Genomic DNA, 27,629 nt, shown 5'->3' on the forward strand with positions numbered 1-27,629 from the left:
CTCTGTCCCTGCAGAGGTGGAGGGAGTGACTGGGCTCCTGTAATGAGGCATCTTCTGTCCCTGCAGAGATGGAGGGACCAATTGGGCTCTCTGCAATGAGGCATCCTCTGTCCCTGCAGAGGTGGAGGGTCTGATTGAGCTCTCTGTAATGAGGCATCCTCTGTCCCTGCAGAGGTGCAGGGACTGATTGGGCTCCTGTAATGAGGCATCTTCTGTCCCTGCAGAGGTGGAGGGGCTGATTGTGCTCGCTGTAATGAGGCATCCTCTGTCCCTGCAGAGGTGGAGGGAGTGACTGGGCTCCTGTAATGAGGCATCTTCTGTCCCTGCAGAGGTGGAGCGGCTGATTGAGCTCTCTGTAATGAGGCATCCTCTGTCCCTGCAGAGGTGGAGGGACTGATTGGGTCCTGTAATGAGGCATCTTCTGTCCCTCTAGAAGTTTAGGGGCCTATTGGGCTCTCTGTAATGAGGCATCATCTGTCCCTGCAGAGGTGGAGGGGCTGATTGAGCTCTCTGTAATGAGGCATCCTCTGTCCCTGCAGAGGTGGAGGGACTGATTGGGTCCTGTAATGAGGCATCTTCTGTCCCTCTAGAAGTTTAGGGGCCTATTGGGCTCTCTGTAATGAGGCATCCTCTGTCCCTGCAGAGGTGGAGGGGCTGTTTGGGCTCCTGTAATGAGGCATCCTCTGTCCCTGCATAGGTGGACGGGCTGATTAGGCTCCTGTAGTGAGGCATCCCCTGTCCCTACAGAGGTGGATGGACCAATTGGGCTCTCTGCAATGAGGCATCCTCTGTCCCTGCAGAGGTGGAGGGGCTGATTGGGCTCTATGCAATGAGGCATCCTCTGTCCCTGCAGAGGTGGAGGGGCTGATTGGGCTCTCTGTAATGAGGCATCCTCTGTCCCTGCAGAGGTGGGGTGGCTGATAGGGCTCCTATAGTGAGGCATCCTCTGTCCCTGCAGAGGTGGAGGGACCAATTGGGCTCTCTGTAATGAGGCATCATCTGTCCCTGCAGAGGTGGAAGGGCTGATTGGGCTCTCTGTAATGAGGCATCCTCTGTCCCTGCAGAGGTGGAAGGGCTGATTGGGCTCTCTGTAATGAGGCATCCTCTGTCCCTGCAGAGGTGGAGGGAGTGATTGGGCTCCTGTAATGAGGCATCCTCTGTCCCTGCAGAGGTGGAGGGACCAATTGGGCTCTCTGTGTTGGGGCATCCTCTGTCCCTGCAGAGGTGGGGGGAGTGATTGGGCTCCTGTAATGAGGCATCCTCTGTCCCTGCAGAGGTGGGGGGAGTGATTGGGCTCCTGTAATGAGGAATCCTCTGTCCCTGCAGAGGTGGAGGGGCTGATTGGGCTCCTGTAATGAGGCATCATCTGTCCCTGCAGAGGTGGGGGGGGGGTGATTGGGCTCCTGTAAGGAAGCATCCTCTGTCCCTGCAGAGGTGGAGGGGCTGATTGAGCTCTCTGTAATGAGGCATCCTCTGTCCCTGCAGAGGTGGAAGGGCTGATTGGGCTCTCTGTAATGAGGCATCCTCTATCCCTGCAGAGGTGGAGGGGCTGATTGGGCTCTCTGTAATGAGGCATTCCCTGTCCCTACAGAGGTGGAGGGACCAATTAGGCTCTCTGCAAGGTGGCATCCTCTGTCCCTGCAGAGGTGGAGGGACCGATTGGGCTCTCTGTAATGAGGCATCCTCTGTCCCTGCAGAGGTGGAGGGTCTGAATGGGCTCTCTGCAATGAGGCATCCTCTGTCCCTGCAGAGGTGAAGGGGCTGATTGAGATCTCTGTAATGAGGCATCCTCTGTCCCTGCAGAGGTGAAGGGACTGATTGGGCTCCTGTAATGAGGCATCTTCTGTCCCTGTAGAAGTTTAGGGGCCTATTGGGCTCTCTGTAATGAGGCATCCTCTGTCCCTGCAGAGGTGGAAGGGCTGATTGGGCTCTCTGTAATGAGGCATCTTCTGTCCCTGCAGAGGTGGAGGGGCTGATTGGGCTCTCTGCAATGAGGCATCCTCTGTCCCTGCAGAGGTGGGGGGGCTGATTGGGCTCTCTGCAATGAGGCATCCTCTGTCCCTGCAGAGGTGGAGGTACTGATTGGGCTCTCTGCAATGAGGAATCCTCTGTCCCTGCAGAGGTGGAGGGGCTGATTGGGCTCTCTGTAATGAGGCATCCTCTGTCCCTGCAGAGGTGGAGGGGCTCATTGAGCTCTCTGTAATGAGGCATCCTCTGTCCCTGCAGAGGTGCAGGGACTGATTGGGCTCCTGTAATGAGGCATCTTCTGTCCCTGCAGAGGTGGAGGGGCTGATTGGGGAGGGGCTGATTGAGCTCTCTGTAATGAGGCATCCTCTGTCCCTGCAGAGGTGGAGGGAGTGATTGGGTCCTGTAATGAGGCATCTTCTGTCCCTCTAGAAGTTTAGGGGCCTATTGGGCTCTCTGTAATGAGGCATTCCCTGTCCCTACAGAGGTGGAGGGACCAATTGGGCTCTCTGTAATGAGGCATCCTCTGTCCCTGCAGAGGTGGAGGGGCTGATTGGGCTCTCTGTAATGAGGCATTCCCTGTCCCTACAGAAGTGGAGGGACCGATTGGGCTCTCTGTAATGAGGCATCCTCTGTCCCTGCAGAGGTGGAGGGGCCGATTGGGCTCTCTGCAATGAGGCATCCTCTGTCCCTGCAGAGGTGAAGGGGCTGATTGAGATCTCTGTAATGAGGCATCCTATGTCCCTGAAGAGGTGAAGGGACTGATTGGGCTCCTGTAATGAGGCATCTTCTGTCCCTGTAGAAGTTTAGGGGCCTATTGGGCTCTCTGTAATGAGGCATCCTCTGTCCCTGAAGAGGTGGAAGGGCTGATTGGGCTCTCTGTAATGAGGCATCTTCTGTCCCTGCAGAGGTGGAGGGGCTGATTGGGCTCTCTGCAATGAGGCATCCTCTGTCCCTGCAGAGGTGGAGGTACTGATTGGGCTCTCTGCAATGAGGAATCCTCTGTCCCTGCAGAGGTGGAGGGGCTGATTGGGCTTTCTGTAATGAGGCATCCTCTGTCCCTGCAGAGGTGGAGGGGCTGATTGAGCTCTCTGTAATGAGGCATCCTCTGTCCCTGCAGAGGTGCAGGGACTGATTGGGCTCCTGTAATGAGGCATCTTCTGTCCCTGCAGAGGTGGAGGGGCTGATTGGGCTCTCTGTAATGAGGCATCCTCTGTCCCTGCAGAGGTGGAAGTGCTGATTGAGCTCTCTGTAATGAGGCATCCTCTGTCCCTGCAGAGGTGGAGGGACTGATTGGGTCCTGTAATGAGGCATCTTCTGTCCCTCTAGAAGTTTAGGGGCCTATTGGGCTCTCTGTAATGAGGCATCCTCTGTCCCTGCAGAGGTTGAGGGACTGATTGAGCTCTCTGTAATGAGGCATCCTCTGTCCCTGCAGAGGTGGAGGGGCTGTTTGGGCTCCTGTAATGAGGCATCCTCTGTCCCTGCAGAGGTGGACGGGCTGATTGGGCTCCTGTAGTGAGGCATCCCCTGTCCGTACAGAGGTGGATGGACCAATTGGGCTCTCTGCAATGAGGCATCCTCTGTCCCTGCAGAGGTGGAGGGGCTGATTGGGCTCTATGCAATGAGGCATCCTCTGTCCCTGCAGAGGTGGAGGGGCTGATTGGGCTCTCTGTAATGAGGCATCCTCTGTCCCTGCAGAGGTGGGGTGGCTGATAGGGCTCCTGTAGTGAGGCATCCTCTGTCCCTGCAGAGGTGGAGGGACCAATTGGGCTCTCTGTAATGAGGCATCATCTGTCACTGCAGAGGTGGAAGGGCTGATTGGGCTCTCTGTAATGAGGCATCCTCTGTCCCTGCAGAGGTGGAAGGGCTGATTGGGCTCTCTGTAATGAGGCATCCTCTGTCCCTGCAGAGGTGGAGGGAGTGATTGGGCTCCTGTAATGAGGCATCCTCTGTCCCTGCAGATGTGGAGGGACCAATTGGGCTCTCTGTATTGGGGCATCCTCTGTCCCTGCAGAGGTGGGGGGAGTGATTGGGCTCCTGTAATGAGGCATCCTCTGTCCCTGCAGAGGTGGGGGGAGTGATTGGGCTCCTGTAATGAGGAATCCTCTGTCCCTGCAGAGGTGGAGGGGCTGATTGGGCTCTCTGTAATGAGGCATCCTCTGTCCCTGCAGAGGTGGAGGGACTGATTGGGCTCTCTGTAATGAGGCATTCCCTGTCCCTACAGAGGTGGAGGGACCAATTGGGCTCTGTGCAAGGTGGCATCCTCTGTCCCTGCAGAGGTGGAGGGACCGATTGGGCTCTCTATAATGAGGCATCCTCTGTCCCTGCAGAGGTGGAGGGGCTGATTGGGCTCTCTGCAATGAGGCATCCTCTGTCCTTGCAGAGGTGAAGGGGCTGATTGAGATCTCTGTAATGAGGCATCCTCTGTCCCTGCAGAGGTGAAGGGACTGATTGGGCTCCTGTAATGAGGCATCTTCTGTCCCTGTAGAAGTTTAGGGGCCTATTGGGCTCTCTGTAATGAGGCATCCTCTGTCCCGCAAGAGGTGGAAGGGCTGATTGGGCTATCTGTAATGAGGCATCTTCTGTCCCTGCAGAGGTGGAGGGGCTGATTGGGCTCTCTGCAATGAGGCATCCTCTGTCCCTGCAGAGGTGGGGGGGCTGATTGGGCTCTCTGCAATGAGGCATCCTCTGTCCCTGCAGAGGTGGAGGTACTGATTGGGCTCTCTGCAATGAGGCATCCTCTGTCCCTGCAGAGGTGGAGCGGCTGATTGGGCTCTCTGTAATGAGGCATCCTCTGTCCCTGCAGAGGTGGAGGGGCTGATTGAGTTCTCTGTAATGAGGCATCCTCTGTCCCTGCAGAGGTGCAGGGACTGATTGGGCTCCTGTAATGAGGCATCCTCTGTCCCTGCAGAGCTGGAGGGAGTGACTGGGCTCCTGTAATGAGGCATCTTCTGTCCCTGCAGAGGTGGAGCGGCTGATTGAGCTCTCTGTAATGAGGCATCCTCTGTCCCTGCAGAGGTGGAGGGGCTGATTGGGCTCCTGTAATGAGGCAGCATCTGTCCCTGCAGAGGTGGGGGGGTGATTGGGCTCCTGTAATGAGGCATCCTCTGTCCCTGCAGAGGTGGAGGGGCTGATTGAGCTCTCTGTAATGAGGCATCCTCTGTCCCTGCAGAGGTGGAAGGGCTGATTGGGCTCTCTGTAATGAGGCATCCTCTGTCCCTGCAGAGGTGGAGGGACTGATTGGGCTCTCTGTAATGAGGCATTCCCTGTCCCTACAGAGGTGAAGGGACTGATTGGGCTCCTGTAATGAGGCATCTTCTGTCCCTGTAGAAGTTTAGTGGCCTATTGGGCTCTCTGTAATGAGGCATCCTCTGTCCCGCAAGAGGTGGAAGGGCTGATTGGGCTATCTGTAATGAGGCATCTTCTGTCCCTGCAGAGGTGGAGGGGCTGATTGGGCTCTCTGCAATGAGGCATCCTCTGTCCCTGCAGAGGTGGGGGGGCTGATTGGGCTCTCTGCAATGAGGCATCCTCTGTCCCTGCAGAGGTGGAGGTACTGATTGGGCTCTCTGCAATGAGGCATCCTCTGTCCCTGCAGAGGTGGAGCGGCTGATTGGGCTCTCTGTAATGAGGCATCCTCTGTCCCTGCAGAGGTGGAGGGGCTGATTGAGTTCTCTGTAATGAGGCATCCTCTGTCCCTGCAGAGGTGCAGGGACTGATTGGGCTCCTGTAATGAGGCATCCTCTGTCCCTGCAGAGCTGGAGGGAGTGACTGGGCTCCTGTAATGAGGCATCTTCTGTCCCTGCAGAGGTGGAGCGGCTGATTGAGCTCTCTGTAATGAGGCATCCTCTGTCCCTGCAGAGGTGGAGGGGCTGATTGGGCTCCTGTAATGAGGCAGCATCTGTCCCTGCAGAGGTGGGGGGGTGATTGGGCTCCTGTAATGAGGCATCCTCTGTCCCTGCAGAGGTGGAGGGGCTGATTGAGCTCTCTGTAATGAGGCATCCTCTGTCCCTGCAGAGGTGGAAGGGCTGATTGGGCTCTCTGTAATGAGGCATCCTCTGTCCCTGCAGAGGTGGAGGGACTGATTGGGCTCTCTGTAATGAGGCATTCCCTGTCCCTACAGAGGTGGAGGGACCAATTGGGCTCTCTGCAAGGTGGCATCATCTGTCCCTGCAGAGGTGGAGGGACCGATTGGGCTCTCTGTAATGAGGCATCCTCTGTCCCTGCAGAGGTGGAGGGGCTGATTGGGCTCTCTGCAATGAGGCATCCTCTGTCCCTGCAGAGGTGAAGGGGCTGATTGAGATCTCTGTAATGAGGCATCCTCTGTCCCTGCAGAGGTGAAGGGACTGATTGGGCTCCTGTAATGAGGCATCTTCTGTCCCTGTAGAAGTTTAGGGGCCTATTGGGCTCTCTGTAATGAGGCATCCTCTGTCCCTGCAGAGGTGGAAGGGCTGATTGGGCTCTCTGTAATGAGGCATCTTCTGTCCCTGCAGAGGTGGAGGGGCTGATTGGGCTCTCTGCAATGAGGCATCCTCTGTCCCTGCAGAGGTGGGGGGGCTGATTGGGCTCTCTGCAATGAGGCATCCTCTGTCCCTGCAGAGGTGGAGGTACTGATTGGGCTCTCTGCAATGAGGCATCCTCTGTCCCTGCAGAGGTGGAGCGGCTGATTGGGCTCTCTGTAATGAGGCATCCTCTGTCCCTGCAGAGGTGGAGGGGCTGATTGAGCTCTCTGTAATGAGGCATCCTCTGTCCCTGCAGAGGTGCAGGGACTGATTGGGCTCCTGTAATGAGGCATCTTCTGTCCCTGCAGAGGTGGAGGGGCTGATTGGGCTCGCTGTAATGAGGCATCCTCTGTCCCTGCAGAGGTGGAGGGAGTGACTGGGCTCCTATAATGAGGCATCTTCTGTCCCTGCAGAGGTGGAGGGGCTGATTGGGCTCTCTGTAATGAAGCATTCCCTGTCCCTACAGAAGTGGAGGGACCGATTGGGCTCTCTGTAATGAAGCATCCTCTGTCCCTGCAGAGGTGGAGGGGCCGATTGGGCTCTCTGCAATGAGGCATCCTCTGTCCCTGCAGCGGTGAAGGGACTGATTGGGCTCCTGTAATGAGGCATCTTCTGTCCCCGTAGAAGTTTAGGGGCCTATTGGGCTCTCTGTAATGAGGCATCCTCTGTCCCTGCAGAGGTGGAAGGGCTGATTGTGCTCTCTGTAATGAGGCATCTTCTGTCCCTGCAGAGGTGGAGGGGCTGATTGGGCTCTCTGCAATGAGGCATCCACTGTCCCTGCAGAGGTGGAGGGGCTGATTGGGCTCTCTGCAATGAGGCATCCTCTGTCCCTGCAGAGGTGGAGGTACTGATTGGGCTCTCTGCAATGAGGAATCCTCTGTCCCTGCAGAGGTGGAGGGGCTGATTGGGCTCTCTGTAATGAGGCATCCTCTGTCCCTGCAGAGGTGGAGGGGCCGATTGAGCTCTCTGTAATGAGGCATCCTCTGTCCCTGCAGAGTTGCAGGGACTGATTGGGCTCCTGTAATGAGGCATCTTCTGTCCCTGCAGAGGTGGAGGGGCTGATTGGGCTCTCTGTAATGAGGCATCCTCTGTCCCTGCAGAGGTGCAGGGACTGATTGGGCTCCTGTAATGAGGCATCTTCTGTCCCTGCAGAGGTGGAGGGGCTGATTGGGGAGGGGCTGATTGAGCTCTCTGTAATGAGGCATCCTCTGTCCCTGCAGAGGTGGAGGGACTGATTGGGTCCTGTAATGAGGCATCTTCTGTCCCTCTAGAAGTTTAGGGGCCTATTGGGCTCTCTGTAATGAGGCATTCCCTGTCCCTACAGAGGTGGAGGGACCAATTGGGCTCTCTGTAATGAGGCATCCTCTGTCCCTGCAGAGGTGGAGGGGCTGATTGGGCTCTCTGTAATGAGGCATTCCCTGTCCCTACAGAGGTGGAGGGACCGATTGGGCTCTCTGTAATGAGGCATCCTCTGTCCCTGCAGAGGTGGAGGGGCCGATTGGGCTCTCTGCAATGAGGCATCCTCTGTCCCTGCAGAGGTGAAGGGGCTGATTGAGATCTCTGTAATGAGGCATCCTATGTCCCTGAAGAGGTGAAGGGACTGATTGGGCTCCTGTAATGAGGCATCTTCTGTCCCTGTAGAAGTTTAGGGGCCTATTGGGCTCTCTGTAATGAGGCATCCTCTGTCCCTGAAGAGGTGGAAGGGCTGATTGTGCTCTCTGTAATGAGGCATCTTCTGTCCCTGCAGAGGTGGAGGGGCTGATTGGGCTCTCTGCAATGAGGCATCCTCTGTCCCTGCAGAGGTGGAGGTACTGATTGGGCTCTCTGCAATGAGGAATCCTCTGTCCCTGCAGAGGTGGAGGGGCTGATTGGGCTTTCTGTAATGAGGCATCCTCTGTCCCTGCAGAGGTGGAGGGGCTGATTGAGCTCTCTGTAATGAGGCATCCTCTGTCCCTGCAGAGGTGCAGGGACTGATTGGGCTCCTGTAATGAGGCATCTTCTGTCCCTGCAGAGGTGGAGGGGCTGATTGGGCTCTCTGTAATGAGGCATCCTCTGTCCCTGCAGAGGTGGAAGTGCTGATTGAGCTCTCTGTAATGAGGCATCCTCTGTCCCTGCAGAGGTGGAGGGACTGATTGGGTCCTGTAATGAGGCATCTTCTGTCCCTCTAGAAGTTTAGGGGCCTATTGGGCTCTCTGTAATGAGGCATCCTCTGTCCCTGCAGAGGTGGAGGGACTGATTGAGCTCTCTGTAATGAGGCATCCTCTGTCCCTGCAGAGGTGGAGGGGCTGTTTGGGCTCCTGTAATGAGGCATCCTCTGTCCCTGCAGAGGTGGACGGGCTGATTAGGCTCCTGTAGTGAGGCATCCCCTGTCCCTACAGAGGTGGATGGACCAATTGGGCTCTCTGCAATGAGGCATCCTCTGTCCCTGCAGAGGTGGAGGGGCTGATTGGGCTCTATGCAATGAGGCATCCTCTGTCCCTGCAGAGGTGGAGGGGCTGATTGGGCTCTCTGTAATGAGGCATCCTCTGTCCCTGCAGAGGTGGGGTGGCTGATAGGGCTCCTGTAGTGAGGCATCCTCTGTCCCTGCAGAGGTGGAGGGACTGATTGGGCTCTCTGTAATGAGGCATTCCCTGTCCCTACAGAGGTGGAGGGACCAATTGGGCTCTCTGCAAGGTGGCATCCTCTGTCCCTGCAGAGGTGGAGGGACCGATTGGGCTCTCTGTAATGAGGCATCCTCTGTCCCTGCAGAGGTGGAGGGGCTGATTGGGCTCTCTGCAATGAGGCATCCTCTGTCCCTGCAGAGGTGAAGGGGCTGATTGAGATCTCTGTAATGAGGCATCCTCTGTCCCTGCAGAGGTGAAGGGACTGATTGGGCTCCTGTAATGAGGCATCTTCTGTCCCTGTAGAAGTTTAGGGGCCTATTGGGCTCTCTGTAATGAGGCATCCTCTGTCCCTGCAGAGGTGGAAGGGCTGATTGGGCTCTCTGTAATGAGGCATCTTCTGTCCCTGCAGAGGTGGAGGGGCTGATTGGGCTCTCTGCAATGAGGCATCCTCTGTCCCTGCAGAGGTGGGGGGGCTGATTGGGCTCTCTGCAATGAGGCATCCTCTGTCCCTGCAGAGGTGGAGGTACTGATTGGGCTCTCTGCAATGAGGCATCCTCTGTCCCTGCAGAGGTGGAGCGGCTGATTGGGCTCTCTGTAATGAGGCATCCTCTGTCCCTGCAGAGGTGGAGGGGCTGATTGAGCTCTCTGTAATGAGGCATCCTCTGTCCCTGCAGAGGTGCAGGGACTGATTGGGCTCCTGTAATGAGGCATCTTCTGTCCCTGCAGAGGTGGAGGGGCTGATTGGGCTCGCTGTAATGAGGCATCCTCTGTCCCTGCAGAGGTGGAGGGAGTGACTGGGCTCCTATAATGAGGCATCTTCTGTCCCTGCAGAGGTGGAGGGGCTGATTGGGCTCTCTGTAATGAGGCATTCCCTGTCCCTACAGAGGTGGAGGGACCGATTGGGCTCTCTGTAATGAGGCATCCTCTGTCCCTGCAGAGGTGGAGGGGCCGATTGGGCTCTCTGCAATGAGGCATCCTCTGTCCCTGCAGCGGTGAAGGGGCTGATTGAGATCTCTGTAATGAGGCATCCTCTGTCCCTGCAGAGGTGAAGGGACTGATTGGGCTCCTGTAATGAGGCATCTTCTGTCCCTGTAGAAGTTTAGGGGCCTATTGGGCTCTCTGTAATGAGGCATCCTCTGTCCCTGCAGAGGTGGAAGGGCTGATTGTGCTCTCTGTAATGAGGCATCTTCTGTCCCTGCAGAGGTGGAGGGGCTGATTGGGCTCTCTGCAATGAGGCATCCACTGTCCCTGCAGAGGTGGAGGGGCTGATTGGGCTCTCTGCAATGAGGCATCCTCTGTCCCTGCAGAGGTGGAGGTACTGATTGGGCTCTCTGCAATGAGGAATCCTATGTCCCTGCAGAGGTGGAGGGGCTGATTGGGCTCTCTGTAATGAGGCATCCTCTGTCCCTGCAGAGGTGGAGGGGCTGATTGAGCTCTCTGTAATGAGGCATCCTCTGTCCCTGCAGAGGTGCAGGGACTGATTGGGCTCCTGTAATGAGGCATCTTCTGTCCCTGCAGAGGTGGAGGGGCTGATTGGGCTCTCTGTAATGAGGCATCCTCTGTCCCTGCAGAGGTGGGGGGGCTGATTGGGCTCTCTGCAATGAGGCGTCCTCTGTCCCTGCAGAGGTGGGGGGGCTGATTGGGCTCTCTGCAATGAGGCATCCTCTGTCCCTGCAGAGGTGGAGGTACTGATTGGGCTCTCTGCAATGAGGAATCCTCTGTCCCTGCAGAGGTGGAGGGGCTGATTGGGCTCTCTGTAATGAGGCATCCTCTGTCCCTGCAGAGGTGGAGGGGCTCATTGAGCTCTCTGTAATGAGGCATCCTCTGTCCCTGCAGAGGTGCAGCGACTGATTGGGCTCCTGTAATGAGGCATCCTCTGTCCCTGCAGAGGTGGAGGGACTGATTGAGCTCTCTGTAATGAGGCATCCTCTGTCCCTGCAGAGGTGGAGGGGCTGATTGGGCTCCTGTAGTGAGGCATCCCCTGTCCCTACAGAGGTGGATGGACCAATTGGGCTCTCTGCAATGAGGCATCCTCTGTCCCTGCAGAGGTGGAGGGGCTGATTGGGCTCTATGCAATGAGGCATCCTCTGTCCCTGCAGAGGTGGAGGGGCTGATTGGGCTCTCTGTAATGAGGCATCCTCTGTCCCTGCAGAGGTGGGGTGGCTGATAGGGCTCCTGTAGTGAGGCATCCTCTGTCCCTGCAGAGGTGGAGGGACCAATTGGGCTCTCTGTAATGAGGCATCATCTGTCCCTGCAGAGGTGGAAGGGCTGATTGGGCTCTCTGTAATGAGGCATCCTCTGTCCCTGCAGAGGTGGAAGGGCTGATTGGGCTCTCTGTATTGAGGCATCCTCTGTCCCTGCAGAGGTGGAGGGAGTGATTGGGCTCCTGTAATGAGGCATCCTCTGTCCCTGCAGAGGTGGAGGGACCAATTGGGCTCTCTGTATTGGGGCATCCTCTGTCCCTTCAGAGGTGGGGGGAGTGATTGGGCTCCTGTAATGAGACATCCTCTGTCCCTGCAGAGGTGGGGCGAGTGATTGGGCTCCTGTAATGAGGAATCCTCTGTCCCTGCAGAGGTGGAGGGGCTGATTGGGCTCCTGTAATGAGGCATCATCTGTCCCTGCAGAGGTGAGGGGGTGATTGGGCTCCTGTAATGAGGCATCCTCTGTCCCTGCAGAGGTGGCGGGGCTGATTGGGCTCTCTGTAATGAGGCATTCCCTGTCCCTACAGAGGTGGAGGGACCAATTGGGCTCTCTGCAAGGTGGCATCCTCTGTCCCTGCAGAGGTGGAGGGACCGATTGGGCTCTCTGTAATGAGGCATCCTCTGTCCCTGCAGAGGTGGAGGGGCTGATTGGGCTCTCTGCAATGAGGCATCCTCTGTCCCTGCAGAGGTGAAGGGGCTGATTGAGATCTCTGTAATGAGGCATCCTCTGTCCCTGCAGAGGTGAAGGGACTGATTGGGCTCCTGTAATGAGGCATCTTCTGTCCCTGTAGAAGTTTAGGGGCCTATTGGGCTCTCTGTAATGAGGCATCCTCTGTCCCTGCAGAGGTGGAGGGGCTGATTGGGCTCTCTGCAATGAGGCATTCTCTGTCCCTGCAGAGGTGGGGGGGCTGATTGGGCTCTCTGTAATGAGGCATCTTCCGTCCCTGCAGAGGTGGAGGGGCTGATTGGGCTCTCTGCAATGAGGCATTCTCTGTCCCTGCAGAGGTGGGGGGGCTGATTGGGCTCTCTGCAATGAGGCATCCTCTGTCCCTGCAGAGGTGGGGGGGCTGATTGGGCTCTCTGCAATGAGGCATCCTCTGTCCCTGCAGAGGTGGAGGTACTGATTGGGCTCTCTGCAATGAGGCATCCTCTGTCCCTGCAGAGGTGGAGCGGCTGATTGGGCTCTCTGTAATGAGGCATCCTCTGTCCCTGCAGAGGTGGAGGTACTGATTGGGCTCTCTGCAATGAGGCATCCTCTGTCCCTGCAGAGGTGGAGCGGCTGATTGGGCTCTCTGTAATGAGGCATCCTCTGTCCCTGCAGAGGTGGAGGGGCTGATTGAGCTCTCTGTAATGAGGCATCCTCTGTCCCTGCAGAGGTGCAGGGACTGATTGGGCTCCTGTAATGAGGCATCTTCTGTCCCTGCAGAGGTGGAGGGGCTGATTGTGCTCGCTGTAATGAGGCATCCTCTGTCCCTGCAGAGGTGGAGGGAGTGACTGGGCTCCTGTAATGAGGCATCTTCTGTCCCTGCAGAGGTGGAGCGGCTGATTGAGCTCTCTGTAATGAGGCATCCTCTGTCCCTGCAGAGGTGGAGGGACTGATTGGGTCCTGTAATGAGGCATCTTCTGTCCCTCTAGAAGTTTAGGGGCCTATTGGGCTCTCTGTAATGAGGCATCATCTGTCCCTGCAGAGGTGGAGGGACTGATTGAGCTCTCTGTAATGAGGCATCCTCTGTCCCTGCAGAGGTGGAGGGAGTGACTGGGCTCCTGTAATGAGGCATCTTCTGTCCCTGCAGAGGTGGAGCGGCTGATTGAGCTCTCTGTAATGAGGCATCCTCTGTCCCTGCAGAGGTGGAGGGACTGATTGGGTCCTGTAATGAGGCATCTTCTGTCCCTCTAGAAGTTTAGGGGCCTATTGGGCTCTCTGTAATGAGGCATCATCTGTCCCTGCAGAGGTGGAGGGACTGATTGAGCTCTCTGTAATGGGGCATCCTCTGTCCCTGCAGAGGTGGAGGGGCTGTTTGGGCTCCTGTAATGAGGCATCCTCTGTCCCTGCAGAGGTGGACGGGCTGATTGGGCTCCTGTAGTGAGCCATCCCCTGTCCCTACAGAGGTGGATGGACCAATTGGGCTCTCTGCAATGAGGCATCCTCTGTCCCTGCAGAGGTGGAGGGGCTGATTGGGCTCTATGCAATGAGGCATCCTCTGTCCCTGCAGAGGTGGAGGGGCTGATTGGGCTCTCTGTAATGAGGCATCCTCTGTCCCTGCAGAGGTGGGGTGGCTGATAGGGCTCCTGTAGTGAGGCATCCTCTGTCCCTGCAGAGGTGGAGGGACCAATTGGGCTCTCTGTAATTAGGCATCATCTGTCCCTGCAGAGGTGGAAGGGCTGATTGGGCTCTCTGTAATGAGGCATCCTCTGTCCCTGCAGAGGTGGAGGGAGTGATTGGGCTCCTGTAATGAGGCATCCTCTGTCCCTGCAGAGGTGGAGGGACCAATTGGACTCTCTGTATTGGGGCATCCTCTGTCCCTGCAGAGGTGGGGGGAGTGATTGGGCTCCTGTAATGAGGAATCCTCTGTCCCTGCAGAGGTTGAGGGGCTGATTGGGCTCCTGTAATGAGGCATCATCTGTCCCTGCAGAGGTGGGGGGGGTGATTGGGCTCCTGTAATGAGGCATCCTCTGTCCCTGCAGAGGTGGAGGGGCTGATTGAGCTCTCTGTAATGAGGCATCCTCTGTCCCTGCAGAGGTGGAAGGGCTGATTGGGCTCTCTGTAATGAGGCATCCTCTGTCCCTGCAGAGGTGGAGGGGCTGATTGGGCTCTCTGTAATGAGGCATTCCCTGTCCCTACAGAGGTGGAGGGACCAATTAGGCTCTCTGCAAGGTGGCATCCTCTGTCCCTGCAGAGGTGGAGGGACCGATTGGGCTCTCTGTAATGAGGCATCCTCTGTCCCTGCAGAGGTGGAGGGTCTGATTGGGCTCTCTGCAATGAGGCATCCTCTGTCCCTGCAGAGGTGAAGGGGCTGATTGAGATCTCTGTAATGAGGCATCCTCTGTCCCTGCAGAGGTGAAGGGACTGATTGGGCTCCTGTAATGAGGCATCTTCTGACCCTGTAGAAGTTTAGGGGCCTATTGGGCTCTCTGTAATGAGGCATCCTCTGTCCCTGCAGAGGTCGAAGGGCTGATTGGGCTCTCTGTAATGAGGCATCTTCTGTCCCTGCAGAGGTGGAGGGGCTGATTGGGCTCTCTGCAATGAGGCATCCTCTGTCCCTGCAGAGGTGGGGGGCTGATTGGGCTCCTGTAGTGAGGCATCCCCTGTCCCTACAGAGGTGGATGGACCAATTGGGCTCTCTGCAATGAGGCATCCTCTGTCCCTGCAGAGGTGGAGGGGCTGATTGGGCTCTGTGCAATGAGGCATCCTCTGTCCCTGCAGAGGTGGAGGGGCTGATTGGGCTCTCTGTAATGAGGCATCCTCTGTCCCTGCAGAGGTGGAGGGGCTGATATGGCTCCTGTAGTGAGGCATCCTCTGTCCCTGCAGAGTTGGAGGGACCAATTGGGCTCTCTGTAATTAGGCATCATCTGTCCCTGCAGAGGTGGAAGGGCTGATTGGGCTCTCTGTAATGAGGCATCCTCTGTCCCTGCAGAGGTGGAAGGGCTGATTGGGCTCTCTGTAATGAGGCATCCTCTGTCCCTGCAGAGGTGGAGGGAGTGATTGGGCTCCTGTAATGAGGCATCCTCTGTCCCTGCAGAGGTGGAGGGACCAATTGGGCTCTCTGTATTGAGGCATCCTCTGTCCCTGCAGAGGTGGTGGGGTGATTGGGCTCCTGTAATGAGGCATCCTCTGTCCCTGCAGAGGTGGGGGGAGTGAATCGGCTCCTGTAATGAGGCATCCTCTGTCCCTGCAGAGGTGGAGGGGCTGATTGAACTCTCTGCAATGAGGCAACCTCTGTCCCTGCAGAGGTGGAAGGGCTGATTGGGCTCCTGTAATGAGGCATCCTCTGTCCCTGCAGAGGTGGAGGGGCTGATTGGGCTCCTGTAACAAGGCATCATCTGTCCCTGCAGAGGTGGGGAGAGTGATTGGGCTTCTGTAATGAGGCATCCTCTGTCCCTGCAGAGGTGGAGGGGCTGATTGAGCTCTCTGTAATGAGGCATCCTCTGTCCCTGCAGAGGTGGAAGGGCTGATTGGGCTCTCTGTAATGAGGCATCCTCTGTCCCTGCAGAGGTGGAAGGGCTGATTGGGCTCTCTGTAATGAGGCATTCCCTCTCCCTACAGAGGTGGAGGGACCAATTGGGCTCTCTGCAAGGTGGCATCCTCTGTCCCTGCAGAGGTGGAGGGACCGATTGGGCTCTCTGTAATGAGGCATCCTCTGTTCCTGCAGAGGTGGAGGGGCTGATTGGGCTCTCTGCAATGAGGTATCCTCTGTCCATGCAGAGGTGGAGGGGCTGATTGGGCTCTCTTCAATGAGGCATCCTCTGTCCCTGCAGAGGTGAAGGGGCTGATTGAGATCTCTGTAATGAGGCATCCTCTGTCCCTGCAGAGGTGCAGGGCCTGATTGGGCTCCTGTAATGAGGCATCTTCTGTCCCTGTAGAAGTTTAGGGGCCTATTGGGCTCTCTGTAATGAGGCATCCTCTGTCCCTGCAGAGGTGGAAGGGCTGATTGGGCTCTCTGTAATGAGGCATCTTCTGTCCCTGCAGAGGTGGAGGGGCTGATTGGGCTCTCTGCAATGAGGCATCCTCTGTCCCTGCAGAGGTGGAGGGGGTGATTGGGCTCTCTGCAATGAGGCATCCTCTGTCCCTGCAGAGGTGGAGGGACTGATTTGGCTCTCTGCAATGAGACATCCTCTGTCCCTGCAGAGGTGGAGGGGATGATTGGGCTCTCTGTAATGAGGCATCCTCTGTCCCTGCAGAGGTGGAGGGGCTGATTGAGCTCTCTGTAATGAGGCATCCTCTGTCCCTGCAGAGGTGCAGGGACTGATTGGGCTCCTGTAATGAGGCATCTTCTGTCCCTGTAGAGGTTTAGGGGCCTATTGGGCTCTCTGTAATGAGGCATCCTCTGTCCCTGCAGAGGTGGAGGGACTGATGGAGCTCTCTGCAATGAGGCATCCTCTGTCACTGCAGAGGTGGAGGGGCTGGTAGGGCTCTCTGTAATGAGGCATCCTCTGTCCCTGCAGAGATGGAGGGGTTGTTTGGGCTCCTGAAATGAGGCATCCCCTGTCTCTACAGAGGTGGAGGGACCAATTGGGCTCTCTGCAATGAGGCATCCTCTGTCCCTGCAGAGGTGGAGGGGCTGATTGATCTCTCTGTAATGAGGCATCCTCTGTCCCTGCAGAGGTGGAGGGACTGATTGGGCTCCTGTAATGAGGCATCTTCTGTCCCTGTAGAAGTTTAGGGGCCTATTGGGCTCTCTGTAATGAGGCATCCTCTGTCCCTGCAGAGGTGGAGGGACTGATTGAGCTCTCTGTAATGAGGCATCCTCTGTCCCTGCAGAGGTGGAGGGGCTGTTTGGGTTCCTGTAATGAGGCATCCTCTGTCCCAGCAGAGGTGGACGGGCTGATTGGGCTCCTATAGTGAGGCATCCCCTGTCCCTACAGAGGTGGAGGGACCAATTAGGCTCTCTGCAATGAGGCATCCTCTGTCCCTGCAGAGGTGGAGGGGCTGATTGGGCTCTGTGCAATGAGGCATCCTCTGTCCCTGCAGAGGTGGACGGGCTGATTGGGCTCTCTGTAATGAGGCATCCTCTGTCCCTGCAGAGGTGGAGGGGCTGATAGGGCTCCTGTAGCGAGGCATCCTCTGTCCCTGCAGAGGTGGAGGGACCAATTGGGCTCTCTGTAATGAGGCATCATCTGTCCCTGCAGAGGTGGAAGGGTTGATTGGGCTCTCTGTAATGAGTAATCCTCTGTCCCATCAGAGGTGGAAAGGCTGATTGGGCTCTCTGTAATGAGGCATCCTCTGTCCCTGCAGAGGTGGAGGGGCTGATTGGGCTCTCTGCAATGAGGCATCCTCTGTCCCTGCAGAGGTGGAGGGACTGATTGGGCTCTCTGCAATGAGGCATCCTCTGTCCCTGCAGAGGTGGAGGGGCTGATTGGGCTCTCTGTAATGAGGCATCCCCTGTCCCTGCAGAGGTGGAGGGGCTGATTGAGCTCTCTGTAATGAGGCATCCTCTGTCCCTGCAGAGGTGCAGGGACTGATTGGGCTCCTGTAATGAGGCATCTTCTGTCCCTGTAGAGGTTTAGGGGCCTATTGGGCTCTCTGTAATGAGGCATCCTCTGTCCCTGCAGAGGTGGAGGGACTGATTGAGCTCTCTGCAATGAGGCATCCTCTGTCACTGCAGAGGTGGAGGGGCTGATCGGGCTCTCTGTAATGAGGCATCCTCTGTCCCTGCAGAGGTGGAAGGGCTGATTGGGCTCCTGTAATGAGGCATCCTCTGTCCCTGCAGAGGTGGAGGGGCTGATTGGGCTCCTGTAATGAGGCATCATCTGTCCCTGCAGAGGTGGGGGGAGTGATTGGGCTTCTGTAATGAGGCATCCTCTGTCCCTGCAGAGGTGGAGGGGCTGATTGAGCTCTCTGTAATGAGGCATCCTCTGTCCCTGCAGAGGTGGAAGGGCTGATTGGGCTCTCTGTAATGAGGCATCCTCTGTCCCTGCAGAGGTGGAGGGGCTGATTGGGCTCACTGTAATGAGGCATTCCCTCTCCCTACAGAGGTGGAGGGACCAATTGGGCTCTCTGCAAGGTGGCATCCTCTGTCCCTGCAGAGGTGGAGGGACCTATTGGGCTCTCTGTAATGAGGCATCCTCTGTCCCTTCAGAGGTGCAGGGGCTGATTGGGCTCTCTGCAATGAGGCATCCTCTGTCCATGCAGAGGTGGAGGGGCTGATTGGGCTCTCTGCAATGAGGCATCCTCTGTCCCTGCAGAGGTGAAGGGGCTGATTGAGATCTCTGTAATGAGGCTTCCTCTGTCCCTGCAGAGGTGCAGGGACTGATTGGGCTCCTGTAATGAGGCATCTTCTGTCCCTGTAGAGGTTTAGGGGCCTATTGGGCTCTCTGTAATGAGGCATCCTCTGTCCCTGCAGAGGTGGAAGGGCTGATTGGGCTCTCTGTAATGAGGCATCTTCTGTCCCTGCAGAGGTGGAGGGGCTGATTGGGCTCTCTGCAATGAGGCATCCTCTGTCCCTGCAGAGGTGGAGGGGCTGATTGGGCTCTCTGCAATGAGGCATTCTCTGTCCCTGCAGAGGTGGAGGGACTGATTGGGCTCTCTGCAATGAGACATCCTCTGTCCCTGCAGAGGTGGAGGGGATGATTGGGCTCTCTATAATGAGGCATCCTCTGTCCCTGCAGAGGTGGAGGGGCTGATTGAGCTCTCTGTAATGAGGCATCCTCTGTCCCTGCAGAGGTGCAGGGACTGATTGGGCTCCTGTAATGAGGCATCTTCTGTCCCTGTAGAGGTTTAGGGGCCTATTGGGCTCTCTGTAATGAGGCATCCTCTGTCCCTGCAGAGGTGGAGGGACTGATGGAGCTCTCTGCAATGAGGCATCCTCTGTCACTGCAGAGGTGGAGGGGCTGATAGGGCTCTCTGTAATGAGGCATCCTCTGTCCCTGCAGAGGTGGAGGGGCTGTCTGGGCTCCTGTAATGAGGCATCCCCTGTCCCTACAGAGGTGGAGGGACCAATTGGGCTCTCTGCAATGAGGCATCCTCTGTCCCTGCAGAGGTGGACGGGCTGATTGGGCTCTCTGTAATGAGGCATCCTCTGTCCCTGCAGAGGTGGAGGGGCTGATAGGGCTCCTGTAGCGAGGCATCCTCCGTCCCTGCAGAGGTGGAGGGACCAATTGGGCTCTCTGTAATGAGGCATCCTCTGTCCCTGCAGAGGTGGAAGGGCTGATTGGGCTCTCTGTAATGAGTAATCCTCTGTCCCATCAGAGGTGGAAGGGCTGATTGGGCTCTCTGTAATGAGGCATCCTCTGTCCCTACAGAGGTGGAGGGGCTGATTGGGCTCTCTGTAATGAGCCATACTCTGTCCCTGCAGAGGTGGAGGGAGTGATTGGGCTCCTGTAATGAGGCATCCTCCGTCCCTGCAGAGGTGGAGGGACCAATTGGGCTCTCTGTATTGAGGCATCCTCTGTCCCTGCAGAGGTGGAGGGGCTGATAGGGCTCCTGTAGTGAGGCATCCTCTGTCCCTGCAGAGGTGGAGGGACCAATTGGGCTCTCTGTAATGAGGCATCATCTGTCCCTGCAGAGGTGAAGGGGCTGATTGGGGTCTCTGTAATGAGGCATCCTCTGTCCCTGCAGAGGTGGAGGGAGTGATTGAGCTCCTGTAATGAGGCATCTTCTGTCCCTGCAGAGGTTTAGGGGCCTACTGGGCTCTCTGTAATGAGGCATCCTCTGTCCCTGCAGAGGTGGAGGGAGTGATTGGGCTCTCTGTAATGAGGCATCTTCTATCCCTGCAGAGGTGGAGGGACTGATTGGGCTCTCTGCAATGAGACATCCTCTGTCCCTGCAGAGGTGGAGGGGCTGATAGGGCTCCTGTAGTGAGGCATCTTCTGTCCCTGCAGAGGTTTAGGGGCCTATTGGGCTCTCTGTAATGAGGCATCCTCTGTCCCTGCAGAGGTGGAGGGGGTGATTGGGCTCCTGTAATGAGGCATCCCCTGTCCCTACAGAGGTGGAGTGCCTATTGGGTATCTGTAATGAGGCATCCTCTGTCCCTGCAGAGGTGGAGGGGCTGATTGGGCTCTCTGCAATGAGGCATCCTCTGTCCCTTCAGATGTGGAGGGAGTGATTGGGCTCCTGTAATGAGGCATCTTCTGTCCCTGCAGAGGCTTAGGGGCCTATTGGTCTCTCTGTAATGAGGCATCCTCTGTCCCTGCAGAGGTGGAGGGAGTGATTGGGCTCCTGTAATGAGGCATCCCCTGTCCCTACAGAGGTGGAGGGCCTATTGGGTATCTGTAATGAGGCATCCTCTGTCCCTGCAGAGGTGGAGGGGCTGATTGGGCTCTCTGCAATGAGGCATCCTCTGTCCCTTCAGATGTGGAGGGAGTGATTGGGCTCCTGTAATGAGGCATCTTCTGTCCCTGCAGAGGCTTAGGGGCCTATTGGTCTCTCTGTAATGAGGCATCCTCTGTCCCTGCAGAGGTGGAGGGAGTGATTGGGCTCCTGTAATGAGGCATCCCCTGTCCCTACAGAGGTGGAGGGCCTATTGGGTCTCTGTATTGAGGCATCCTCTGTCCCTGCAGAGGTGGAGGGGCTGATAGGGCTCCTCTAGTGAGGTATCCTCTGTCCCTGCAGAGGTGGAGGGACCAATTGGGCTCTCTGTAATGAGGCATCATCTGTCCCTGCAGAGGTGGAGGGAGTGATTGGGCTCTCTGCAATGAGACATCCTCTGTCCCTGCAGAGGTGGAAGGGCTGATAGGGCTCCTGTAGTGAGGCATCTTCTGTCCCTGCAGAGGTTTAGGGGCCTATTGGGCTCTCTGTAATGAGGCATCCTCTGTCCATGCAGAGGTGGAGGGAGTGATTGGGCTCCTGTAATGAGGCATCCCCTGTCCCTACAGAGGTGGAGGGCCTATTGGGTCTCTGTAATGAGGCATCCTCTGTCCCTGCAGAGGTGGAGGGGCTGATTGGGCTCTCTGCAATGAGGCATCCCCTGTCCCTGCAGATGTGGAGGGAGTGATTGGGCTCCTGTAATGAGACATCTTCTGTCCCTGCAGAGGTTTAGGGGCCTATTGGGCTCTCTGTAATGAGGCATCCTCTGTCCCTGCAGAGGTGGAGGGAGTGATTGGGCTCCTGTAATGAGGCATCATCTGTCCCTGCAGAGGTGGAGGGGCTGATTGGGCTCTCTGTAATGAGGCATCCTCTGTCCCTGCAGAGGTGGAGGGGCTGATAGGGCTCCTGTAGTGAGGCATCCTCTGTCCCTGCAGAGGTGGAGGGACCAATTGGGCTCTCTGTAATGAGGCATCATCTGTCCCTGCAGAGGTGAAGGGGCTGATTGGGGTCTCTGTAATGAGGCATCCTCTGTCCCTGCAGAGGTGGAGGGAGTGATTTGGGCTCCTGTAATGAGGTACTGACTATGACCCATTAGTCCCTTATTCAAAATGGGATTTCCCGTTAGATATTGATACGATCCGGGAGTTAATTTGCAGGTGTAAGAGCTCAAGAGCCCCAGGCCCGAATGGGTTAACGAATAATACCTTTAAAGCGGACCCAAACCTTTGGGCCAATCTCTTAAGTATTGAGTTTCGAGATATATTGCAAACTGGTATTTGTCCTATCTCTTGGTCCACTGCACACGTTATTCCGATCTTCAAATGCGGTAGTAGGTCCGATCCCAAAAACTATCGGCCTATCGCTTTGATAGATGCGGATTGCAAACTCTTTTCTGCTTTTCTTCTTTCACATTTAAGGGAATGGGAAAAAACCAGCCATCCTCTGAGTCCCTTTCAAACGGGTTTCCGTAAAAACCACTCAACTAACATCAATGGTCTGGTAGTTAAGTGTATTCAGGAGACTGCCTGGAGCTCAACTAGGGGACCCATTTTTATGGCCTCAGTGGACCTCTCGGCAGCCTTTGACTGTGTTGACCGAAATAGGCTATGGCAAAAACTCTATGCCTGGGGTTTGCCAAGGGGCCTAATTAGCCTAATGGAGGGGGTTTATAACAATTCTACTATTCGAATCCGGTTAAATAAAAAGGGGGACATGTCAGATGCTGTCCGTACTCATCGTGGGGTTAGACAGGGCTGTGTGCTAGCCCCTTGGGTGTTTAATCAATATGTCTCAGATGCAGCAGAGCACCTCTTGAAAGAGGGGCTATTAGCGCCGAGTATTGGCACTTTGAAGCTTATTTGGCTGGCTTACGCTGATGATTTTGTTCTATTTGATCTAACTAAGGTGGGACTACAGCGTTTGCTGGATCTATTCGCCAATTATGCTCAACTTAATGGTCTGAACATTAATCCGGCGAAAACCAAAATCCTTGCCTTTTCTAAAGGGATTGTTAGGAAGAAAACAAATCTCTGGAAGTTAGGTGATGTGACTGTAACCTGTTCCACTTGCCTCACTTACCTGGGCTATTTCCTGGGAGCAAGCAGAGGTTCAAAAGGGCAAAACCTTCTTCTCCTGAATAAAGCTAAGGTACTGGCCAGTCAGGTCCTTAAAATTGACCGTAAATATGGCCGATTCTCTATTAGACCTGCTTTACTCTTTTTTGAGGGGAAAATCGCACCGAAATTGATACATGGCCTAGAGTTCGGCACTCGGTTAACCATCGCCAAATTGGAGGGTATTGAAGGGGACTTATGGAGACAGGTTTTACTCATCCCAAATGCGGTACCCCTTGCTGCGATTCGCTTCGAGCTAGGCTATATTTCTTTGACAGCACGAGTCGAGTGGAGGAAGCTTTTGCTCTATGCTAAACTAAAGGCCCCTACCGCCAACACGCCATACGAACTGGTTGGCAATAACATTTATCGATCGGGTTTCCTATATAAATTTGCTATGCTCTGTGAAGATATTTTGGCCAATATCGGTTCAGACTTAGAGCAACTAATCACTAACCCGATTAAAACTAAAAATGAAGCTGTGGGATTTTGATTGGTGCCGGACTACGGATGTTTTTCATGCATATGCTTCTATGTCTCACTTGGCTCATGAGCATAAAAAAAGAGGAACTCTCTCTTCAATTCTTAAGATTTTCCCAAACCGGGATCACAGACAAACACTACTCAGACTGAGGTGGAATATTCTACCTACTCGGGATACTAAGTTGAGGTGGAAACAGATTACACCGGCCAACAGTCTTTGTAGATTTTGTTACTTAGTTCCTGAAACGGCTAAACACCTTATTCTGTTTTGCACTCATCTTAATGTCCTGAGAGACTCTTGTCTGAATGCCTTGAAATTAAAATTTCTAGGTCTCTCGATTGACCTAGTATGGCAACGGTGCCTGTGTATTGGAACAAGTAGAGAGGGTTTGGCCCTATCAAGTTTTATTCGTAACCTCCATCTGGAATAGATATAGATATGCTTGTTTGTCACCATGCTGTCCTAGGATATGGGTTAAGGATTTAGGGTAATTTGTTTGTTTGTTGCTACTGTGTTTGCTCTTGCAACTTTTTGATGATTCTAGGATGTGTCTCCGATTTCTGTGCTCTTAAATATTCTTATAGCTCTTTCATTATGCTAAATCTGTAACTGTGTATCTATTTTGTGTATTTTGTGTGTTTATGTGTTTTTTTTTGTAAAGGTTTAATAAACCATATACAAATAAAAAAAAAAAAAAAAATAGTGAGGCATCCTCTGTCCCTGCAGAGGTGGAGGGACCAATTGGGCTCTCTGTAATGAGGCATCATCTGTCCCTGCAGAGGTGGAAGGGCTGATTGGGCTCTCTGTAATGAGGCATCCTCTGTCCCTGCAGAGGTGGAGGGGCTGATTGGGCTCTCTGTAACGAGGCATCCTCTGTCCCTGCAGAGGTGGAGGGGCTGATTGGGCTCTCTGTAATGAGCCATCCTCTGTCCCTGCAGAGGTGGAGGGAGTGATTGGGCTCCTGTAATGAGGCATCCTCTGTCCCTGCAGAGGTGGAGGGACCAATTGGGCTCTCTGTATTGAGGTATCCTCTGTCCCTGCAGAGGTGGAGGGGCTGATAGGGCTCCTGTAGTGAGGCATCCTCTGTCCCTGCAGAGGTGGAGGGAGTGATTGGGCTCCTGTAATGAGGCATCTTCTGTCCCTGCAGAGGTTTAGGGGCCTATTGGGCTCTCTGTAATGAGGCATCCTCTGTCCCTGCAGAGGTGGAGGGAGTGATTGGGCTCTCTGTAATGAGGCATCTTCTGTCCCTGCAGAGGTGGAGGGAGTGATTGGGCTCTCTGCAATGAGACATCCTCTGTCCCTGCAGAGGTTGAGGGCCTATTGGGTCTCTGTATTGAGGCATCCTCCGTCCCTGCAGAGGTGGAGGGACTGATTGGGCTCTCTGCAATGAGGCATCCTCTGTCCCTGCAGGTTTACAGTGAAGGGACTGAAGCGAGGACCGTAATTAAATTCCAGTAAGTCATTTTCAGCTAGTATTGCTGCCGTTGTGGATGTTTAGCATGTCCCCCATTTCATTTTCGAAAACTGGACTCTAGTAGAGAATCCAGGAATATTGAAAGCAATGTCCTTACTTTCTTTTTGTATCCGTGTTTAGAAACTCAGTGGCACTGAAAAGCCCAGCTAGTGGAGCCTATGACTAGCGAGGAGACCGGCCACTTGAAAAGCATTTTGCTTTCTCTAACAAGGATCACCCGTTTACAAAGAGCCTATGAGGCACAACAAAGGCTCAACACACGCTCTGTGTGTTCAATGTAAGTGCAGTCGCATTGTAAATTTCTATGCATAGGGGAAACAGATTTAAAGAGGCAGTACCTAGATAATGCTAAATGAGGCACCAGTGACCTTATTTAGCAGAAAATAATGCAGGGTTACATTTGGTTTCTTTCCCTAGTTGAGACAGGTACAGTTGTAGTGAATGAGAGAAATTGGTTAAATAAGGCGAGCCCCAGTATAGAAAACCGTCAGGTTAGAATGAGGAACTTTACCTGCTCCTTGTAATTGGTTGCCTTTGCAAATGTGTACGAGATAGATCGGGATGGGTATTTTGTATTTTTGTATTTTATTCATTTATAAAGCGAACCAGGCCCGAGGGCATCTGGGCGCATAATTTGGGATACAGGCATAGTCATCAGAAACAGTTACTACACAGGGAAGCATTTACACATTTACAGAATTATATACATACATAGTAAGAAATTCCAGTTAAAGTACATGGAGGGTTTTACAGATTATAAACAGACGGGGGTGGGGGGCGGGTCAAATCTGCAAGGCTAAGCTGTTACAATTAAATACACATCAGAATTTACAGGTGTGTAGCAGGTTAAAGATGGTTAGTCTAGGGAGGTGGGTGGAGTAATCAGTCTAAATCAAAGGGTGGTTGGGGCAGACAACCATGCTTTCGCTTGCCTTTTGAACGCAGGGAAGGATGGTTCAGCTCTGAGGGGGTTCGGTAGTGAGTTCCAAAGTTTTGCTGTGGGTGTCCGCCTAGGTACCCCTCTACGATACACTGAAGTCCAAATTTAATTGTGTATGTATAGCTCAAGTGACGCGATTGTGATTGAATGGTGTGTTTGTTTTAACAGATGGCAGTCTATTTTGAAGACGCACCTACTAAACTGTTTGATGCTTAATTGTTTAAAGCCACCACGATAAGCCTATTGTAGGAGACTTAGTAGCTCCTATAAGTGCAGGCTGTTTTTTCATGCTGTCTCCCTTAAGGAAGTTTCCCCTGAAGAAGTTCTTATATTTGCATTATTCTTTTTGAGAAAGGACGAAACATGTTGGGTTTTTTAGGTGTTGTACATTTTGACAGCACCAAGTAATGAACTATTGAATAGATTAGAACGTTGTGGTTGTAGACACAAGGATTCACCTAACAAGAATGCGTGTTGCTAAAAGTGATCAGCCCGCAAGGTGGGAGCTCCCTCAATCGAGTATTCCATAGATGTGGTCATTACAAGTGTAAGCTGAGTATTGCTGTTTTTTTTTGTGAGATAGTGGTTCTATGTGAGACTGATGGTGAGTTTGCACATTTGTACTTTGCAAAATAGTATGAGAAAATTATGTTAGGTAGGAGTTTTCCTGCAATGTGTTGTATTTTAACTATTGTGTAGATGTTTTTATATATATTAATATAATAAAGCTTTGTAATACATTTTTTCAGTGTTTATGAATGCTTGATATAATTCTTATGGGCACTTTTACGTTAGTGTTCTACTCTCCTTTAAAGGGACATAGCATGGAGGCAACGAGATTCTTAAGTTAAGAAGCAATAGCACACAGGTATTTGGGGATGAATCTCAGGGCCGTTAAGCTTACCCCAATGTCTTCCTAGTGTTTTTGCTGATGTCCCAGTAAGTACAATTTTCCCAAAGTACCGGTTCCTTTACTTGTAATTCATGCCCCTCTTTCCCCGGACAACCCACCCTCCTTTCCGCCACGGTGCGTCATGATTTACCAATATATCTTATCTATGATATATCTTCTAGGGCATGAGCAGAGTGGAGTAAAGGACAGGTGCAATGATGAAAGTGGAAACAGGAGGACAGGGCGCCCTTTAATATGGATAGCACCGTCCATGAACCCACAGTTTCTCTGGCCTTTCAAAGTTGGTGAGCATATGAACTGAGGCCCAGAGCCCTGACTACTCACCACAATAGAATTTCAGACTTGACTATTGTCAAGGCAATGTTGGAAGTAAACTGTGAAGGGTGGACCAGGAGGTTCAGGACACTAGGTTCAGTAATGCACCTATGCTATTCCTGTTGCTTCGTACCGTATGAGACAAGGTCATCATCCATGAACGGGACACCAAACACAAAGGGAATTTCATCCGTATGGTCCGCCTTCACGTAGGGTGGTCTGGAATCACGGAACATACTCCGGCGATGCTGAAATTCATACATGTAGACAGGAAGGCCAGCGTCTGTGGGAAGAAGAGGGAGGAAGATATTGACAATGCCTTGGGTCAGTAGCTACACCAAGAACCTAAAGAGAGCAAGAGCCAGATGACGCATTAACTCACATTAACCAGTGCAAACATTCCAACTGTGATATTGTGGAACATGTCTCTGGAGTTGCATTAATGTTCAGAGGAGGAAACAGAGCGAGGAGCTGGGGTGGTGGTACTTCTGGCTCCTCAAGTCTTCCCCTGACCCAGAGCAGGGGCCTGGGCACCTCCTCGCAGGGTGCATTGCCCGGGTGCCTGGCTTAGTCTGCCTAACTACAGCATGAGGTAGAATACTATATAGGAGTCAAAGGAGGGCCACATTATACTGAAAGTTGCAGACTGTACAAGGAGGCTGTGCAGATAGCAATTAGCACACCACAGTGATGTGATGTGAAGGCATTGAGAGCCATACATGGCTGAAAGAGTGATGCCAGAAAGAGAGACTTGCCAGGCAGAGCCATTCCAAGACAAAAGATAGATTCCAGAAAGAGCAATGGTCTAAGGAGGAAGTGTGGATAGAGAGATTGATGCCAAAGAAAGAGATTAAAAAAAGGGTGTGAGAGACAGTGCAAGAGGGATAGTATTACAAACATGAGTTTCGAAAACAAGTCATTCAATATGTGACTACCACAAGATGTCAGCCTATGCATAGCATGCAAATCTAAGTAGATACAAGCATCAGAAAGATGATTACGTTGAGTAATATATGCCATATAAGAGGGAGAAAACATGAGAGAAAGAAAGAGGGAGAGAGAGCGAGTGAGAAAGTGAGTGTAATGACAGGAAGAGCAATGATGTCAAAGAGATCAATGTGAGAGAGGACATTACTAAAATGAGTGATTCCAGAGAAAT

At 53.8% G+C, this 27,629-nt stretch overlaps 1 protein-coding gene across 1 annotated transcript in view; it reads right to left on the reverse strand.

Moving 5' to 3' along the window:
• Window positions 1-27,629, reverse strand: part of LOC138570297 (cocaine esterase-like) — a 955,042-nt gene that overhangs the window by 529,436 nt on the left and 397,977 nt on the right. Inside the window, exon 11 of the mRNA XM_069649071.1 lies at window positions 26,604-26,753. Within this exon, the coding sequence (XP_069505172.1) occupies window positions 26,604-26,753 (150 nt within the window). The remainder of the gene's footprint in view (window positions 1-26,603; window positions 26,754-27,629) is intronic.

The sequence above is a fragment of the Ambystoma mexicanum genome, chromosome 2q, assembly GCF_040938575.1.
Source record: "Ambystoma mexicanum isolate Mex_15411 chromosome 2q, UKY_AmexF1_1, whole genome shotgun sequence".
Taxonomy (NCBI): Eukaryota; Metazoa; Chordata; class Amphibia; order Caudata; family Ambystomatidae; genus Ambystoma; species Ambystoma mexicanum.